Source organism: Populus trichocarpa, chromosome 2 (genome assembly GCF_000002775.5).
Source record: "Populus trichocarpa isolate Nisqually-1 chromosome 2, P.trichocarpa_v4.1, whole genome shotgun sequence".
Taxonomy (NCBI): domain Eukaryota; kingdom Viridiplantae; phylum Streptophyta; class Magnoliopsida; order Malpighiales; family Salicaceae; genus Populus; species Populus trichocarpa.
The window spans coordinates 6,202,236-6,222,914 of NC_037286.2; the positions used below are offsets into that span (position 1 = coordinate 6,202,236).

The following is a 20,679-nucleotide window of genomic DNA, read 5'->3' on the forward strand; positions in this document are numbered from 1 at the left end:
GGGTCTGTTACGTGCAACAACTATACTTCGTTAATTAAAAATGGTCAATATGTCTTACTTCACCTTCTTGTTATTTTATGAATCACTTATGCACAGACACACTGTAATCTGTAGATTGTTCCGATCATCCTTTTCCTATGCCAACAGCCAGGTTTACTCATTTTTAACTGCTGCTGGGATTTTCAAGGAGTTCTAAAATGTTCATTTTCATCCGAGCACTTTAACAATTGTTACTTCAATGCTGAACAGAAACATAATAATTGTTTTTTAGCGTTGGCTTGTGTTCTCCCCGCGAACATGGAAGGATTACCCGTGGATTTTAGAAATATACTCTGAAACCATTTTCATCTTTTTAGTAATGCAGGGACGATTGCTATATGATAGTTGACTCTGCTCGCACCTCTTCTCCTTGTGTTAGAAAATCGCTCACTCTGCAATAACACTGAAAGCACACACTGTAATTGGTGAGGCAAAAAGCAGGTTGAGGGGATGAGGAATCATGATGAGCTCCATATTTTTGCTTAAAAAAGAAGATCTAAAGCTCCATCCATTCGGCATCTAAACGTTCACCACAACTGGCAGCGGGGACAGTCTTGGACCCTCTTTTCCCCTTTTAATTAGTTTCTTGGAAGTCTACAGAACAATCAGGAAACCACTGGTTGAACAGGAACAGCCAACACCAGATTGTAAAGAAACTCGGCGTAGAGAGCAGAGCCTAAATGACGGGGGATATTAATCGATACATCATGCCTAAAGAGGATGCCCCGATGCCTTGCTGAGAGGAGAAATAGATTAGATAATAATAATAATGTTGACTACGAAGAAAAATGAACTTATACATGGAAGAAAAACGTTAGCTGATTGCTCTGTCTATTAAATGGGGGTGATGCTATTTCCGCTTCAGCAATTTCAAATCCTACTCTATACTTACTTTTTTCATCTTATGTTTTAATGGATTCTGTAAGATGTTGAAAGTCATAAATGAGTCCATTCACCAAAGTTGAATTTTTTTTTTTTGAGAAAGATTGTTAAATATTCTAAAAGATGACACAAAGTAAACCATTGATTTACATTAAAAGATGTGAATGATCTGTTTCTCCAGCGTAAGTTGTGGATCTAGATAGCCATCGAGGGTTCATTACCTCGTTTGGAATCGACCAAGAGTGCATCAGCAGGTATTTGACAGCGATCCAATTGCCATCTTTCCATCCATGCCTGAAGGCCTGGAACTTCATTTGGGACAGTATGGTGAGGGAAGACATGTCAATATGAGGTTCAACTTCCAGGGCTGGTTCAGGTTGTGCGCATGGAGGATACATATTTCCAGTCCTTTTGACAGCAACTTCAATACCTCGTCTGCAATTCTCAATTTCCTCTTTTATTTTCTTCTGTGAATAAACAATATTGGCATGCAGGGGAGCTATAATTTCTGGAATTAATGGAGGGGCCATTATGAAAAAGCATCAGGATAAACTAGAAATCCATAAAGATAATAATAAAAAAAAACCTGAGGATGCGAAATATGTATTTCTATAAAATAAGTCTTAACTACTTGAGAGAGTATTATGGAAAGAAATTAAAAATTAGATTCAAATGTAAAGTTTTAAAAGCTTATGGGTGACATTATCCCCCTTTCATTTATGTACCCGTGATGGCATGTGACCTTGAAGGCAGAGGTTCCTAATTAGGTTGTCCAGGTGCGCATCATCCCCGTAGATATCGTGAGGACATTCACGGACACTTCATGAAATAAGATAAGAAAGAAGAAAAAAATACTGGGGCTTCTTTTTTCTTCTGTATTTTATATTTTTAAATTGTTTTGGTATCATAATATTAAAAATAAATTTTTTAAAATAAAAAAAATATTATTTTAATATATTTTCAAGTAAAAAATATTTTAAAAACAACCACAAGCATATTCTTAAACACTATTTTTATCCTTTTGTTTTAGAGTCAGGAGATATTCTTCATCAGAATTAAATTTATTTATTTAATTAATTAAATAAATTACTTATAAGAATTTCATTTCGCCTCCAAATGACTGACATGAAGTTTTAGTTTGTCAAGAATTAATATTTTGGCATGTTTGGAAGTGTGTTTGTAGTTGTTTTTCAAAGTATTTTTCGTGTTGAAATGCATCAAAATGATGTTTTTTTATTTTTTAAAAATTATTTTTGAGATCAACGCATCAAAAAGATCCAAAACATATATAAAAAAAATTAATTTTTAGTAAATTTTTTTTTAAAAAAACACAGGTACAAACGCTCACTTAATTATCGAATCAAAAAATTAATGGTTCAGATTCTTCAGAAGGTTGAGAGTTTCTAAAAAGAAAAGAAAAAAAAAACACTGAATGCAGAAAAGATTTTTATATAGTTCTTCCCAGAATATTTATCTAACTGACGAATTTTTATTGGAGATTTTATAAAAAAATGAAACAGGAAGATGACTTCAGCTAACATGAAGGAAACATGCATGACTTTCTACTGTAGGGTAATTTTTATTTGAACAATAATTAATTTGAAACCAATTTTTATTTAATTTTTGAATGACTAAAATAAATATTTACGAGAAATCAATCTATTCAAATCTTGAAAGAAAAGGTGTAATTCCCGAGTCAAAATTCCTCGTGTTCGTTTTCTAGCTTGACAAAAGCTTGGTTTTTTTTTACCAGTGGCACAAGAATTTTAAAAATTTAAATTAAAAGAAGTATTTCTTGAATAAAAAATCTCTTACCTTATTAATTTTTTTTTATGAAAAAATATATATTTTTAATAAAATATGATTCAGAATCTAAAAAGAAGATTACACAAATGTTTTAAGGTCTCGTTTATTTGAAGGAAAGTAGTTTTCTTTTGGAAAGTAAATTCTAGGAAAATAAATTATTTTTTAATGTTTGGTAGTGTCATGAAAAATAAGTTGGAAGACACTTTTCAATGTTTGGTTATATTATGAAAAATAAATTGAAAAATAACTTATTAATGTTTTATTTTTTTTAAGTTTATTAAAATAATAAGGAACAAATCTTACAAATTAAAAGGTTGAATGATAATGGAATTGAAAGAAAATTTAATTTCATAAATTATCTCAAATAAAATAAATAATAATCAAAATAATAGAGATCAAATCTAACAGATAAAAAAAATTAAAAGATGATGAAATTAAAATAATAATAATTACAATTTCATAAATTATTTTAAATAAAATAAGTAACAATCAAAAGAATGAGAACCAAATTTGATAGATAAAAAATTTCAATTAAAAAAATGATAAGAGAAAAGTAAATAACAATCATAAAATATGGACCAAAGTTAATATAAAAATAAATTAAATCAAATTTTAAGGGATGAAATTGAAAAACAAATATTCAAACAAAATATATAGTAATCAAAAGTTTGAGAACCAAATTTGACATAATTAGTAAATAATATGATATTTTTAAATTTTTCACAACTTCTGAAAAATGTTTTCCATCCAAAATAAAAGGAAAACACTTTTCTAAAAATTAAGTCAAATTTTTCTTTAATAAAAAAGTATTTTTTATTGATTGAAAAATATTTTTTATTGATTGAAAAATATTTTTCATTGATAAATTTTTTTAATAATAAATAAACTTAAAAAAAATTAATAAGTAATTTTCTAAACCATATTTTAAGAAACAAACGCAATAAATGGAGAAGCTTTTCCTTAATTGCATGTTAGGAAATTGGGAACGAGCTGGGCCATGGCAACATTGTCTTAGGCCTAAAATCACAAGGTCAAGTATCGGGCCCAAAATTGCATGTTTATTTTCCTCCTATATCATTTCTAGCCAATCAAAATCAACCGAACACGTAATAAAAATAAGGTATGTTACCGTTCGAAACACGCCAAAAACCCCCATCCATATATATTAATATGAGCGCAGAAAACACAACGGCTGAGCTCTCTCCATAAACAAGGAAAGAAAGTCAAAATTATCGAAGAAAACTCGAGAAGAAGAGACCTTGGAATCAACCCTCACCCAATGGCATACGTTGAACGAGGTAAGCGCTCTCAGTCTTTATCGCGATTTTCGTCCATCTACGATATTGTAAATCCTTTTTTAGTCTTTAAGATTTCAGGGTTTTATCTATCCAGTTCTAATTGTGAATTCATCAATATTGATAGCGGAGTTTTTGGTTTGTGATTTTTGTTAGATTGATTCATTTTGGGAATTAGGGTTCTTCTTTTTGAAGTCAACTCTTAGATTGACTTGGTGAAGGATTAATTGTGCCTAAAATAATGAATTAATGCATCACAGATTGACATAAATCATGCTTTGAGATTCTTTAATTAGATTATCTGTTCTGCTGTTGTTAATGTCATTAATGGCGCGGAGCTTGATCACCGTTAGAAGGTCATGCCATAATCTGGTGTTTGGGCTTATAAGATACACCAGCTTATGGTCCTTCACGAGTTAGGCAGGAGTTTAAACCATCTTAAGGTGGAAGGTAATACATGTTTCAGTGAAATTGATGGGATAATAAACCCAAGGAAGATGATGCCATCAGTGTTTTCTCCTGCACTCGCAATCTGTTTGCTGATATCATTAATTCTTGATCGCTAAACATTTAGTTTCTTATTTTTCTGGGGACTGTTTCTAGCTTTCTTTGATGCTGGAAACTTTTAAGTGAACGTCATTCTGCCTTTCTGTTATTAGTTTCATTGTTGATTGTCTTCTTTTTAAGCATAGTGTATCATTTGGAAGTTGATGATGTCCTGGGCTCTCTATTCACTTTTCCCTCATGTTTCTTGTATGTTGTTGTTTGGCGTATATCATTTGTGAAAATTGGATAATGAAATTAATTGCTTGTAAAATGGACTTTAACCATGTGGCCTGTAATGCAACTGGGTGGCATCATTAAGTGAAATAGTGATACCAAGATAAAGCTGTGGCTGACTCATTGCATGGTTGATGTGGGCAATATATACATTTCTTAATTTTGGTGTGAATTTTAAAGGAAGAAAAAAACATGTTGAGGATTGAATATGTTGAACCTTTTCCTCCTCCTTGATTATTTTCAGCAATGTGGTTGTGTCCTTGTTGTCAGGTGTATTGAAATCCAAGCGATCCATATGGCGACTGAGAACAATCACTGATTTCTTCTGGGCTATTGTGAATCTCATAGGCGTGTTCTTTTCTACTATGTTCTCGGTAATTCAGTGATTTTCCCTTGTTGCTTTGTCCTAACAAGTCTGTTTTGGTACTTGTCTTCTACCTCTAGATACTTATCTTCTCAATTCCTTTTATTTCTTAGATGGAAAAGACAGATGCTTACAGAAAAGGATCTGGTTCTAGCAAGAAATGGGATGGTGGCCCAGGAGGTCCTGGGAGTGGACCATATGGTGGTGGCCCACGTGGCCCACCCCGTGGACTGGACAATGTTAGAGGGATTGACCATAGTGAGTTTATTTTGCTTGTTTATTTATTTTTGGATATTCATGTGTTCGTTTTTCAACCCTTTGCTGAACACAATTTTGATATCCTTAACTTCCAGGTTCCTTGCCTGCCTGTGGCTCCTGCTGTGGCTAAAGTGTTGAGGTACCAGTAGTTCATTTGCAGTTGGAAATATATTGTAATTTGTGTTAACAGAACTTCTAAGAACGTTTTTATATATTGTAATTCTTGAATGTTACAGTTGTTACTGCGTGAGCTTTTTGCGAACAATTTGTAAGAAGCTATTGTGATATTTCAGAGTCTCTAAATATGAAGCAGTAACTTTGTTCTTCGGAGTCCACCATCCTTCTTGCACAGAGCAGATGATGGTCTCCGTTATCTACCAAATCTTCTTCCAATGGTCATGAATGGTTTAGCCCTTTCTGTTCATCCAAACCCCGCGCCGGCATGTAAGGTAGAATCGGGACTGTGGTTTTGAGTTTGAATTTGAAAATACAGAATTAGCTTATGGCGACTTTTCATAAATAAAAGCAATCAATTCAGAACTACATGAACAATTTAGGAAGAAAAATCTACTGTGGCCCGGAAATGCATCTTAATTTACGAGGGAAAACGTAGCATGTCCTGGGAACGCTTTCATTTTTTAACGAGAGTAACAGATGGTTTTTCGTTGTTTGTGACGAGAGGCTTTAATTTCATGCACAAGAGCCCTTCTGTATTTATTTTTTCTGGTACCCATCCGTTTCACCATTTTAGTTGCTCATCGTTCACATCATCCTTTAATAACTCCGTTAAATTAAAAAAAAAAAATTATATATTTTTTTTGTTTTTAGGTCGTTTCTAAAAAATAATTTTTAAAAATTTAAAAAATATTATTTTAATATATTATTAAACAAAAATTACTTTAAACTATAACCATTAACACCTAAAATGGTGAAATAGACGGGTAACCAGAAAAAATAAATACATATAGTAATAATGTCACTTAGTAGTTCCGTGTACGTAACTCTCGCGTGGAGTTCAATTTTCATTTTCAGAAATTCTATCCTCCTCCGAAGAAATCATGTGAGTTGCTTCTCAATTACTTCATGCTGCTATCTTGTTTGAAATCGATGTCACTTAACTTCATGATTTCGACAATGGTGCACATGAAATAGCATATGATTGTAGATAATATTCGGCAATTTTAAAACCAGATGCGACACCCTTGCCAAGAGAACTTCGTAATAATAAAATCCATCTCTCTCCTCCGCCGCCCCTTCATCTATAGCCTTGCCAAAAAAAGTTACTACCAAAGACATTTTTTTCTCTATAGATTTGTTCCGGGTAGTTGCATCTATTTCATGTTTTAATAAACAGTAAAATAAAAAAACAACCAAGTTAAAAAAATAGAAAATTGTCGGGGCAGGAGAGTTTGTCTTTTTCTTTTTTTATACAGTTAATTACAAATATCCTCTTGGAGCCATATAAATTAAATCATGGAATCAAGGTTCTAGGATATTAGGATTTTTTTGTTATAATTTTTTTTTTTGTTAATTGTTGATTTGATCAAGGGTAATAATATCGTTTAACATTTAATTAATATTTTTAATTCAAAAAATTATTACATGCTAGCAAGTGGGAGGCGACATGAGTTATATAATTAAATAAAAAATTATTAAATGGAGTTTATGATCTAAGTTGCAGGTTTGACGTGTTAATTTTAGTTAACTCAAGTTGATTTAATATGTCATCATTTTAATATTTTTTTTAAAAAAGTTATCTTGAAAATATTTTTAAAGTTAAATCATGTTTTTGTCATTCATTATAGTTTTTTTAATTCGTAAAGTCGATCAGATTATAACAAAAAAAAATTTATATAATTTAATTTAAAATTTAAATTGAAAGGTTTTAAGTTAGATATGCTAAATTGAATTAATAATATATTATGAGAGAATTTTTAGATCTATTTGTTTGCATTAAAAAATTTTATTCCCGCCGCAGCGCATCTCTCGGAACCACTTGCTTTTGATATAATAGATTTCACACCTGGAGATTTAATTAATTAGTCTGCAAGAAAAAATAGCATTACAAAGAGTAATACAACTAAAATTAAAATAAAAAAAAATACTAATACTGCCTTGCATTGGCGAAGATATAGCAAACAATATTAATGACAAAATTGATACGTGGCAAACCCTAATGAGGCCTGTTCCAGTGACATGATCAGCATGAACAGGGGTACTGTTCTCGATATGATTGATCATCACTGAGTATGTACTAATTTATTGCTTGATTTCATTTAACTTAAAATATACAGATTTTCAAAAGTCAAAGTTGTAGATCACAATTTAAAAAACCCAGTTTGAGAATCCTCAATTTAGCATATCAATGGCTAAAATCAGCGCTAGTAAAAGCAAAATAACTGAAGCGAGCATAACAGAAACGGAACCGTAACAAAAATAGAAACAGAACCAACTCTAGAGTTTCCAAAATAGAAGCAAGATAATTGAAAGGGTAAAGCAATAATCACCTGAATTACAAAATTTAAAAGCTAGGGCACGACTTTAAGAAGTGAAGACTTCTTGTTCGTGTTCGTTTTTTGAAGAGGGAAGCAAAAGACAAGAGATGAAAAGGCCGCCAGAATGACTATATCTACCTCCTCCATGTTTTGGTTGTGAGATACCTTTCTTGGATATTTGAACTGATACGCTTCATCAAATGGCGGTCCTGAATCTCTCATTGGTTGCCATTAAGAAAAAAAATTAATTGGTGGATTTTCTTTTAAGAGAACGATAGGTGGATTGGTGATCTAGTTCTACAAGTCTAAAGTCAAAATGAGGCAATGGGGAAAGAGCAAATTGAATCCTTTGGACAATCAACGAGCCTATGAAATATGGTTGCCCTACGAACTAGGCTTTTTTCCCGTAATAATAATTAATGGTTAAAAACTCGTATAAGAAACCGAGGGAGAACCTATGAAATATGCATGTATAGCTCGGAGAGAAGGAGCTAGCCTTGAAATCTCTTTAACCATTTTTATTAGAAAGATAATAGATGGAGGCAGAAAGAGTACAAAACATTGCATCTACATTCGAAGATACAATCCCGGAAGCGTTTATCAGATCTGAGCATGAGCAACCTGCAATCACCACCGTTCATGGGGTCAACCTTGATGTCCCCGTCATCGATGTAAGCGACCCGGATGAGGAAAAGATCACCCGTTTGATCGCTGATGCTAGCCGGGAGTGGGGCATGTTCCAAATTGTGAACCATGGCATACCGAGTGAGGTCATAAGCAAGCTTCAGAGTGTGGGTAGAGCCTTTTTTGAGCTCCCACAAGTAGAGAAGGAACTCTATGCCAAGCCACCAGGGGCTAAGTCTATTGAAGGATATGGAACCTTTCTTCAAAAAGAAGTGGAGGGCAAGAAAGGTTGGGTTGATCATTTATTCCACAGGATATGGCCTCCTCCAGCCATTAATTACCGGTTCTGGCCAAAAAATCCACCTCTATACAGGTTTGAAGCATTTTGTTAATCTCTCTTAGAATATTTTTTCTTAATTTCGTTCACCATTTTATTTATTTTTTAGAATAATTACATTTCACCATTTTTTCCAAAGTCGGTAACGTCCAAAATCGAAAGGGTTTAAAAATGAGAAAGCAGCCTACCATAATAAAGTCTAACTATTCATGGAATGAGAAGAAAATTTGCAAAGATAAGATAGTCCTTTATTTATTTATTTTAAGAATTGCAACAGTAAGTTTATTTTGATTAACGAATTGTCTCAATTTGTTTCGACGTTGTGTTAGTTTTCTCTCGTCTTCAAAAATTGTTTTAGCATTAATTGGCATATCGACGTGACGGCATCTTTCTCTGCATGTGAAGAATTTTAAGAGACATTTTAGGATTATATATATATATATAATCTAGTTTTTGTTCTTGAATGTAAGGAGGAGGATTAATGCATTCACGTGATATTCAATGTAATTAGATTTCTGTGCAAGTTCATTTAAAACTAACAATTTTGATTCTAAACAAAGGAGGAAGTTGGTGCTGGCATGCAAGAATGTCAATAGAAACATAGCAATGTTAATTTGTTTCGGGGGTCATGTTTTCGTTGCAGGGAAGCCAACGAGGAATACGTAAAGTATCTGCACGGGGTTGTAGACAAACTCTTCAAGAGTCTGTCGTTAGACTTAGGGCTTGAAGAGCATGAGCTCAAAGAAGCTGTGGGCGGAGATGAGATGACATACCTTCTCAAAATAAACTACTATCCACCTTGCCCACGTCCTGATCTAGCTCTTGGGGTGGTGGCTCACACTGACATGTGCTCCATAACAATTCTTCTTCCCAATGATATTCAGGGCCTCCAGGCCTGCAGAGATGGACAGTGGTATTGTGTCAAGTACATACCAAATGCATTAGTCATCCACATCGGCGACCAGATTAAGGTGCCTAGCTCTCTCTCCAAACTAAATGTTCTGAGTGCTTGCTAATTACTATCTGATAACAAATCCTTGTCTTTTTACAGATTTTGAGCAATGGGAAGTATAAGAGTGTGTTCCACAGAACCACAGTAACCAAAGATAAGACAAGAATGTCATGGCCTGTGTTCTTGGAGCCTCCACCTGACCTCGCTGTAGGGCCTCATCCCAAGCTCGTTAATGAAAAGAATCCCCCCAAGTACAAGACCAAGAAGTATGGTGATTATTGCTATTGTAAGCTCAACAAGATTCCACAATAGGTGAAGTCAGGAGGAGGATACGAGTGTACTTTTCTAAATTTCTTGTGTTCGCGTAATTGTGTTGCAAGGAGAATCAACCCCTTTAATGACTTCAACAGAAGATTGCTTTTAACATGCGAACATAATATGAAATCTGCCGAATATTTTTACTGTGTCATAAATTTAATGCCGATCTTTAATGAGAGAGGTTATTATATATGTAATAGAGGCAATCAACCTCTCTTTGTTTTGTATTAGTTTAGATAGCTTTCATTTTGAATGTGTAACTATTCACTTTCATTTTGAATTTATAACAACTCCCTTTCAAAACTTAGCTTAGCTGCATTAGTTTTTAATTTCTTCTAACTTGGTCTATATACACCTTGATATCAATGAATAAACAGTGGCCTTTATTTCATCTTTTCTCCTTCCTTTTTTTTTTTCTCATCACGAGCTGGGCAATTAAGATTTCTCATCTTTTAACTTGGAACTTATCATGTTACTGATATTATTTTTTTGACTTTGATCATCTTAGCTGGCAACATACCATTTTCCATCTTTTTAACTTTTTTCAAATTTATTTTGGGTCTAAAACTTTATTTCTCTTATTTTTCGATCTCTAGTTTGAGGTATGAGAGAGAAAGTTACCGGGTTCTGATTATAAAAAAAATATAATTTATTAATTTATTAATTTTTAATTGAGCAATGCAATTTGTTTCATCATTTGATATTTGTAGGTTTGTCATGATTTCAAATAAATACCCTGATATTTAATTTCTGGATTTTACGAACGTCTATTTTTATTATCATATTATTAAATAAAAAGTTATCGAACCAAATTAAATTCATGACTCGGGTCATGTCTTCGATTGATTAATTTCGATTAATTAGAAATTAAATTTTATAATTTATTTCAATTTGCTTTTTATGAAGTTTTTTAGGTCCAAACAAACGTCCTAACATTGAGTTTGTGCATGATTTTATGAGTATTTTTTATTATATGATTGAATAAAAAATAGTCGTAAAGAAATTTAAACATAATAGAGTTTATAATTCAGATCGCAGTTTTAATAAATTAGGCTACAAAACCTAGATCGATCTAATAGTTCATCATCTCAATATTTTTAAAAAAATTATATCACTTTAAAATTTATGTTAAACTCAGGCCATGTTTTTGCTTGTCTTCCAGCTTTTTGAACTTGCTAAATTAATTGTGATGTCTAAGACAACTTTACAACGGTTTGATGTAGAACACAGAATAGGCAAAGAAGACGGGTGAGGTTTCAGTATAGGAGGCCATGGTATAGCATGGGCTACGAAGCTCGTTCCATATATTCTCCTACTGCTCTCATCAAATTATGAAATGATTAAAAGAAACCGCTTTAGCATGTTGACGGGCCTTGTGTCATCGGACATAGATTTTGCTTTCGGTTCATTTTTTCCCATCATTTTGTTGCAAACAATTGCCATACCCTGGATCTCAAAAACTCTAAATAAATTTTAAAGAACCCCATGTTCATCAAGAAGTTATGGGAAATATATAAATATTTTTTATATACATTACGAATATATTTGTGACTCAATATGGTGTAGAACTTCGCTAACCAGCAGGATTTTTAGCTTTGGAAGAGCACTTCTCTTGTGCCTCTTTGCGATGCTCGAAGGACGAAATCTCCGATCCGACAAGAAAAGGTAGTGCTTTTGGTCACGACACCTGTTTAGAAAATCTCCCTGTTTATAGGTTGTCCGGCGGTTCCTTTCATGTTTTAAAAATATTTTTTAAAAATATTATTTTTATTTTTAAATTAATATTTTTTTAGTGTTTTCAAATATTTTGATACGCTGATATTAAAAATAATTTTTAAAAAATAAAAAAAATTATTTTAATATTTTTTAAAATAAAAAACATTTTAAAAAGCAACCACAACTCCTCTCTCAAATACCCTGTACACGATCTTCATTAAGCAAGAGTCAAATTTCTGCATCATGTCAAAATTAACATACAGTAAAACAACAACCAAAAAAAAGAAGGGTATGTTCGGGAGTGGCGTTGCAGTTACTTTTCAAAGTGCTTTTCATTCTGAAATGCATCAAAATGATATTTTTTTTTTATTTTTTTAAAATTATTTTTAAGAAAACGATCGAAAACATTAAAAATATTAATTTTTAACCCAAAAAAAAACCTGACATGCTATTTGTATCCCCTGGTCCAAACAGGTACAGAGTATATTAGGATCCCCAAGCCAAATGAGACAGCTATTGTCATCAGGGCATATGCATAAGCTCTCCAGTTTTTCTGGCTTTCTTCCATGGCGTTGTACTCGGCAATGAAAGTGGAGACAGTACTTAAACAACCCAAAAATCCTAACTGTATGCCTGTTGAAATAGTCTCACAGGTTTTGGTATGCACCTGTTTAGCACATGCAAGCAGTAGAGGAAACTAAGTTATAACACATGCAAGCAGGAGGGGAAACTAAGTTTGGTTGGGAGAGCAATAAAATCATACCGCTTTCTTCACAGTAGACAATGCTGCCATGATACAAGCTGCAGAAACATTTGCAATAAGGGTTCCAAATGGAACCCATTTCAGAGAACCCGCCTTCCCCAACCCACGACCATTGAGCCGTGCTAAGAACCACCTGATCCACACCCCTGGGGGTGCAACTATGCAAGCCAGCCATAGCTGAGCCCCACCACTGTCGTGGTTATACTCCTTCTTGAGCATTGCCCAGCTCACGCTCCATAAAAGGCCTAGTATTACCACCAATACCACCAGGACTCCCAAATGATGATAGCAGTTGTCCACCCTCCAACCGGCTAAATCTGAACTTCTGTTTGACCTCTCGAGAAATGACTTGAAACATTTCGCCGTACCAACACCCAATTTTATGGCGTATGCTGCAAGGAATAACCCTGCAAAGATACACAAGGAGAAATTACCCTTTTACCTTTTCATGGTCGGGCACAGTCAAGGTTTGTCTGCCATTAAAATTTTAACAGGCACATACAAGAGCAATAGTTGAGTTTCTATATGCCGCTTAACCTACAACCTTCATATTATATTAATCTGCAAGTGCCACATTACCTATGAGAAAGCCAACAAAAGAAAACACCCAATGGCCATCAACACTGAGATCAAGCATTTTCTGATTCCAACCACTAAAAGTTGTGAGACTTCCTAAGTAACCAGTGGTTAATCCAATAGCCAAATGATCAGACACTCTGGATATATCTCCTTTGAAAACAACACCCCACCATCCCATCAAGAACGACCCCACCTAGAAGAGCACATATTACTGATAAGTTAATAAACTTCGTTTTTCAAAGTTGAAAGAACAAAGTCCTCCAAGTATTAGTGAAACATTATAATTTATTAATCCATGCAACTTGAAAGTGACAGACAAGTTGTGGTATTCTTACACGATATTTTCAGTTTATTGAAAAGCCGGGGACAGACTGAGTGCCAGTTACCACAAGAACAAGCTCTAATTCTGGATCATTTTAATGCAGTGGAGTTTCACCACAGAAACCCCAAAATTCAAATTACATGACAGTTGAATCTATCAAACACTAGTAACTCTACTTTTCCAAACAATATCAAGAACCTCTTAGATTCAATTAATCCAGTAATATGGGAATACCAGGGTCGTATTTAGAATGGGAATCATCCTGTTGAAGTTCCATGATGAGCAATGAGTAATGACATTTTTATACCACAACAAAATCAACCAGTTATATTTTGTTAATCTTATTTCGGGAAACTCTTGATCCAACCAAATCGAAACCTCATGAATCCTATTGAAACCAAAGTACGCATTACAAGGAACCAATTGAATGAAAAGCCGCCTAAAAGCTACGAAGATATTCTTTGGCAAAAGATGTTGCTTTTTGTTCAAAACAAGCTAGATAGCTTATGAATAGAATGATCTCTACTTTAAACATAAAAATGATGAGATGCAAGATCTGTGTGTGTATCTAAGTGAGTGAGTGTGAGAGAGAGACCATATTGGAAGGTAGGTCAAGATATAGCGGGTAGTTGTCGCTTGTCACCCCAGCAACACCAGGGCCAAAGAGTTTCTGTAGTTTGTACCTCGTTAAAACCTGCAAATTATGCCATGCCCGAACATTAGTTTTTTTTTCATATTAATCCGCATGCAACCCTTAAAGTGCCCCCTCCCCCAACTATGACCAAATTTTCTTTTTGGTTGTGCATTCCTATCTGGCACAATAACTAATGTACACATCAATCACCAAAAAACAAGGCAAATGGAAGAAATGGAAGCAACATGATAATCGATTTGAAAGAGAAACTAAATGCAACATTGCTTTATAGGTTATGGGGCTGCTGCAACGTTTTTCTTATAGAACCAATTCAGGATGATGGAATTATGTATTAAACGTTAGAATTGATCCAGATTATTTATGGAACAACCGAAATCAGATTAGACCTCTTCTGCAAACTCGACAAATAGAGTAGAGCAATATGGTCCTTGCGTGCAAGAGTGTTAGTAACTAATGGAAGAGCATGACTGCTGGATGCCTTTTTCAAGGAATAGATTACACTCTGTTGTTAGGTTAGCAAAGATACAGCAGATGTAAAAATCACTCGCCTCAACTACTCCTCTTCCGACCAATATAGACTGTTTTAAGTAAATGAAATTAGCAAAAGCATAAGAAAGGTATTATAAAGTTTTCTTACTATCAATTTACGGAATCAAAATCCTTTTTTGGGTTATCTGCAAAGAAAGGTATAATAAAGTTTTCATAGATGCATCACAAATTTCATCCAGCTAGTTTCCAAAGCAACACTTCCTAGGATTAAACATCCTCCTAGAAAGATACCCACTCCTTATAGTGATGACTAAAGAGCACCACTTTCCAAACCACTTATGTCAAGCAAAGAACATGTTCTATTGTTCATGATCTAGCTTACTGTATAACAATTTCCATGAGGCTATATGACTTCAATTTCAGATTCTATTCTTTTCAAGTGGTCACGTGAGTATTGAAAACTCTAAGTGATGGTAATAATGGAGTTAGTTATGGAAGAAATTTCATTAGCCTCCATAAAAATACTATTTGCCTTCTAAAATTTTAGGGGGTCAGTGTTTCTAGCACCGGAATGCTAGCGGGGACTGCAGAAGCAAGTATTCATGACAAAACTGCTCCAAAAAATCCAACAAAGGTGACAAATAAGAAAACAGGGGAAAAGCACCAGAATCCAACTTTACAGGAAAATAAAATAAAATTGTTGAAGTGAGGTAACCTTTTCTAGTGCCATTTTAAAGTTTCATAAAGTAAAAAGAAAAGGTTATGCATATTACCCCAAGAATTCCAAAAACTGCCAGATACACAAGACAGGACATATACTCGAGTAATGGTGGCAACGCAAATGCTTTCTCTTTGTCCTGGATTTAGTAGCAAGAAACAGAATTATCAGATAAACAAACATGGACAGGTACTGAAAGTTTGATCTTATATCATTTGACAACAGTCGTTAAAGATAGAAACCCTATTCATGAGGCAATAAACCAAACAAATCCTGTCAACAATAACGAAATTCATGCAAATGATCAAATGAATTCTCACTTCTTGTTTTTCCTTGGAGCAGACCAACACATCAATCGATATAGGAGATATGATTTCTTCTGGCAAAAGTGACATTGGGGATCTTGTATTCAAAGCTGTGGAATCATGCTGTGCAGAGCCCTCTGAAATGGGAACCGACATACCATTTTCTAATCCCTTGTCCGATAACCTGATGCTGCCACTTTCACTGTGCCTCTTGCTGTGCAGAGCCCTGTCACCAATATCACCTGTCTCTGACACATTTTCACTTTCAATATCATCATCTACCTGGAAGGATAAGCTGCGTGGTAAACTTAAAGAGCATCGACTCACTGGAGAGCCCACACTGCTTGTCTGACAAAATGAGCCACTCAGATCGGGTTCCGCCTCATTAGTTTCATGATCCATGACTCCAACTCCAGGTTGCAAGAATTCGTTCCTCGTACAATAGCTACAAGATTAGCATGAACAACGTTGCGACCACATATTGATACTAAAACCAAGAGATACGACAAGGATGTGATGTAAAGGCTGACATAGAAGAGGTTGATGAGATTGGCAATTGTTTATAAAAAAATAATTGCAATGATACCAAAATAAAAATATAATAAGCAAGGTCAGAAAGGAGGATACGAGTTTATAAACAAATTAAGAAATCCGTTTTAGTCACGGGGCAAAGCTAATCTCACGACCAGCATTACCACATTGGCTGTCTATCACCTTCTCAACCATGAAGATTTCTACATTCCATCAAAATAGTAAGGTTGACCATAAAAGCAGTGCATTTTTTTCCGATACAACTTTTTACAAGTTGCTTATTTGATTTGAACTTTTTAAGCTGACCCTAGTTCATCTTAAAGGGATTGGTTCCTGTGAAAAAATTACTCAACTACAGTAACAGTTTAATAAGAGCAAGGGTGCTGGGAGTATGGTTGAGGTAGTTTTTTAAAGTGTTTTTCACTCATAAATATATTAAAATAATATTTTTTTATTTAAAAAAATTATTTTTAACATCGGCATATCAAAATAATCTGAAAACATAAAAAAAATTAATTTAAAACAATAAATAATTAAAAACAATAAAATTCTTTCAAAAATACTTTTAAAACATAAAAATAAACAATAACAAACATGTGCAACTACCACATATTCAAATGATAGCATCAACAATCTAAATTGATAGGATTTGTTTATATAAAATTAGCATAGTAAACATAAAAATTTAACAGAATAATATCATTTTAAAAAAAAATGAGTGAAATAGCACAATTTAACCATGTTGTGCTTTAAAAGCGCGACATTGTCAAAATCTAATATTCTGTCTTAACTAATCAACCGGTTGGATCTAGTTATATTAACTAGTCGACCGTTTCACACAAAAATCATAATTTTATAAAAAAATTTCTCAAAGTATGTTTTATAAGTCAAAATATACATCTTTGTCCAACTTGTAGGCTAAAAAATAAACTCTAATTAAAATCTCAAAAAGTTATTATTCACATATTAGTATGTGATTTTGAGCAGTCGGGTGTGAATCTACTATATATAAATGAGAATTTACTTTAAATAGATTATGTGGGTGGTCTAACATATATATTTATAGACCAGTGAAACAAGTTTAGGCTCAAGAAAAGATTTGATCGCGCCAAACCATAATAATAGCTTTAAAATGCCATAACTTTTGATCCGATCTTTGGATTGTGATTAAATTTTTACAGGATTTTCCGCAGGTAATTTTCCCTATAGTAGTCACAGTGTCGCTATGCGAACCGTCGATTATTTAGATATCAAAAATCTAGTCGAGGAACCCCGGTTTTGACAATTTTGATATTTTTCTTGTTATTTTTTAAGTCGGTCAACCGGCTTGACTAATCATTATAGATCTGTCGACCGATTGAGCTAGAAATAGCACAGTTTCACCATGTCGTACTTCATAAATGTAATATTTACTAAATAATATTATTATGAAGTATGACAATTATCTTGTTGTGTTTAAAAAGAACTGTATTATTTCGTCAAAAAATTTTGCTTCTATATTAATTCGTCAATTTTTTTTAATTTTGTATGATAATTGCGAAATTTAATCAAATTTATCTTCCATTAGTATCAACATTATAGCTAAACGATAAAACTACCTGTATTTTCTAAGTCCTAAAAAAACAAAGAGGGGATTGTCACTATCAGAATCAGCCACATGGGCTTCAATAATTTATATATTTATTTTGGCATAAGCTTCAATAATTTAATGGATTGTTCTGTTTATTTATAAAGATACTAATAGAATACTTGCGCAACCCCGCTCTGATTTGACTCTGCTCAAGTTCTAAGTTCTAACAGCAAATGAAATTGCTAATAATTCATCTTAAAAGTGCAGCTTGCTTTAAATGGCCTTTTTTGACGTTAAAGTAAACTGCAGCTGATAGAGAAATACTCGTCATCTGAGCACACCTAAGCGTAGCCACCCGAAAAAGCAATTGTTAAATCAAATCACGAGAGAGAAAGCTAACTTTATTAGAAGATTCAATCCAAATAGAATAGCAAGGAAAAATCACCATGATACAGAAAAAAATGGAAAACTGATTTATAATAAGAGCAGTCACAGAATTGGTGTGGAAATTGCCATAATAAAATGTGTAAGAGAACCAGATGGGGAATCTCGAGAAGAGTCACCTTGATCTGGAGATGAGACGGATCACAGCTGAGAAAACAGATGTCCTTCCGGATCCGGGGTTTCTTGGTTTTACCAAGTATTTAATTTAATTCGAGCACAGAAGACTTGATCGAATGAGGATTCCCTGGTGACCGCAAAAACAAACTGTAAGCGCTCTGTTCATGCAAGGATCATGAGACGAGACCTGGTGGCAAAAAGAAAAGGGAACAAGAAGAAGAAAACGATAGTTATGGAGGGTTAGACGGTGCAACGGCTATCGCCGTTAATTTTTGCGGTGGTTTTATACACAAACACGGCCCCCGGCTGGCGATGTTAATGACTATTTACGATCTGGTTTCTAGAACATATATATTGGTTATTAATTAAAAAAAATAAGTCATGCGGTAATTTTATTGTTGAAGTTGCATTGTTGACTCTCTCTTTGATCATGAGTGTGAAATGGTTAATTTTTTTCTAAATTTTTAATTTAATGTTTGATTTTTTATTTTGTAGAATTAAACCATTTTAAGTGCAAATCAGAACTTAATTGCTTATATTTTTTTGGAAAAAAAGTTAGATTGAAAGATAAATAATGAAAGTGAAAATTACATGCAAAATAAAAGATGACTTTGAATTTTATTTGAAAAAATCTTTTGTTTTCCTTTTATGTTTTTAGCTGAATGGTAATTGATCCTTTTAGTTGTCAGAAATTCAATTTAATATTAAATTTTATTTTTTTTATTTTTTAATGTTTTTTTATAAAATGAGAGAGGGTCATTGGATTTTGATATAGAAAGAAAAACACTCAATTAACAATAATTCTTGCCACCAAAATAGTCGATGTCAATGTCAATAAATTTCTTTTAATGATGAAAGTTTTACCTATGTGTTTTTTTTCCTTCTCCTTGCTCGATGAGGCAAATCTGACTGCAATAATATTTTCAGGTTCGGGTTGATTTGAGCTATGTTTTAGGTTTTTGAGGTTATTAATAGGTTTATCAAGATATTTAGGGTATTTTTTAAGTATTTTTGGATCAAAATGGATTAAAATAGGTTTTTGGCAAGAAAAACTCGAGGCCTCGTTTTTTAGCAATCTCTGGTTGTTGGATTATACAGATTACAGACAACACATTGTCTGCTATCTTTTTTCAAACAAAAAATAAGACAAAGACCTTTAAGAAATTTTTTAAAAATTAAAGTCAAGCCAAAGTGCGCAAGCTAGGTTGGAAGGCCTACATGCTTAAGCTATTTGTTTTTAATGTCCATGCATGTTGGGTCATCAAGTCCACTTGTTTAAGTTTTTTTATGTTTTTTTTTAATTTTATATTTTATATTTGCTTTAAAAAATTAATAAAAGATATTGAATTCAATTGAGTTCATGAGTTAAGTCACATGTTTAATAAATTAATTCGCAAACATCTGAGGTATCTCAGAATAATCTACTTTTATTATCTTGTCTCCATTTCCCTACCAAGAATTGTTTCCTTTCAAAAAAATTACGTTAAGTTGTAATTTGTTATGAGATCTAACTAGTGCTGGTATTGTATTGACTTATCACATGTTTGGAAGTTTTTAAATTGGATTTAATTTAGAGGATTAAGTTAATTTTTGTTTTTAGGTTTTTTAAAAGATGTTGATTTCATACAAAAATGTAAAAGTAAACAAGAAGAAAAATATTTTTTAAAAAATTAATATTAAAACAATATTTAAAAAATATCCAGCTCTTTATGATTAAATAAAGAAAACACCGATGATAATCACATGCCCGTTTTGCGACTTCAGAAGGAGATCCATATGACCCTGTAGATAGCAGCTGATATAAAATGTTTATCAATCATTAATTAATTAGTCATTGATAAATAAAATAACAACAAACCAAAATCAATATTTACAAAATTCTTAATAACAGAGCAGAATTATGGATAATTTTTTAATCCTAAATAATAATACTATAGATTGTTATTATTGTTATTCGCTGGAATTTCCGAAACCCCAATTCTAGTATTGTATTGAAAAACAATTATTGAAGATTTGAGAATTGAAAAAAAGAAGAAGAAATTAGTGGTGTCAAAAAGATGAAGATGGCAATAATAAGATTGTGATAATAATAATTTTTTAAAATATTTTTTATTTTTAAAATTTTATTTTTAATATTATCACATTAAAATAATTTTAAAATATAAACAAAAATTTAAAAAAAAATGAAATTTGACTGCTACGTTGTTTCTAAATCTAAGAGAAAGAGTCTATCAACCGACGACCATCTCCGTTTAAATTACTCTACTCGATTCAATTCAAAGCTCATGGTCTCCAATATAGGCCCAATAGAAGGCATTCG

General features: G+C 32.9%; 3 protein-coding genes across 6 annotated transcripts; 2 read left to right on the forward strand and 1 right to left on the reverse strand.

Moving 5' to 3' along the window:
• Nucleotides 1–3,857: 3,857 nt before the first annotated feature.
• On the forward strand, nucleotides 3,858–5,806 carry LOC7495104 (uncharacterized). 3 transcript variants are annotated; one of them, XM_024594734.2, is made up of 5 exons: nucleotides 3,858–4,025; nucleotides 5,073–5,176; nucleotides 5,280–5,424; nucleotides 5,520–5,563; nucleotides 5,718–5,806. In XM_024594734.2, the coding sequence occupies exons 1-4, from the start codon at nucleotides 4,007–4,009 to the stop codon at nucleotides 5,552–5,554; spliced, it is 303 nt and encodes a 100-aa protein (XP_024450502.1). In that variant the 5' UTR covers nucleotides 3,858–4,006; the 3' UTR covers nucleotides 5,555–5,563; nucleotides 5,718–5,806. The 3 variants fall into 3 exon arrangements, with proteins under 3 accessions (XP_024450502.1, XP_052306140.1, XP_024450501.1); XM_052450180.1 differs by having other exon boundaries at nucleotides 5,661–5,759; XM_024594733.2 differs by having other exon boundaries at nucleotides 5,520–5,759.
• Nucleotides 5,807–8,350: 2,544 nt separating this feature from the next.
• On the forward strand, nucleotides 8,351–10,453 carry LOC7495105 (flavonol synthase/flavanone 3-hydroxylase). The gene is made up of 3 exons (XM_002300967.3): nucleotides 8,351–8,916; nucleotides 9,524–9,851; nucleotides 9,932–10,453. The coding sequence occupies exons 1-3, from the start codon at nucleotides 8,456–8,458 to the stop codon at nucleotides 10,142–10,144; spliced, it is 1,002 nt and encodes a 333-aa protein (XP_002301003.1). The 5' UTR covers nucleotides 8,351–8,455; the 3' UTR covers nucleotides 10,145–10,453.
• A 1,141-nt stretch (nucleotides 10,454–11,594) lies between these two features.
• On the reverse strand, nucleotides 11,595–16,433 carry LOC7495106 (fluoride export protein 1). Of its 2 annotated transcripts, XM_024595104.2 has the most exons (7): nucleotides 15,713–16,433; nucleotides 15,448–15,531; nucleotides 14,126–14,224; nucleotides 13,209–13,401; nucleotides 12,630–13,036; nucleotides 12,312–12,533; nucleotides 11,595–11,837 (listed from the first exon to the last, which is right to left on the reverse strand). In XM_024595104.2, exons 1-6 carry the CDS (start codon nucleotides 16,097–16,099, stop codon nucleotides 12,315–12,317), a joined length of 1,389 nt encoding a protein of 462 aa, XP_024450872.2. In that variant the 5' UTR covers nucleotides 16,100–16,433; the 3' UTR covers nucleotides 11,595–11,837; nucleotides 12,312–12,314. The 2 variants fall into 2 exon arrangements, with proteins under 2 accessions (XP_024450872.2, XP_002302252.2); XM_002302216.3 differs by lacking the exon at nucleotides 11,595–11,837 and having other exon boundaries at nucleotides 12,057–12,533.
• Nucleotides 16,434–20,679: the final 4,246 nt, after the last annotated feature.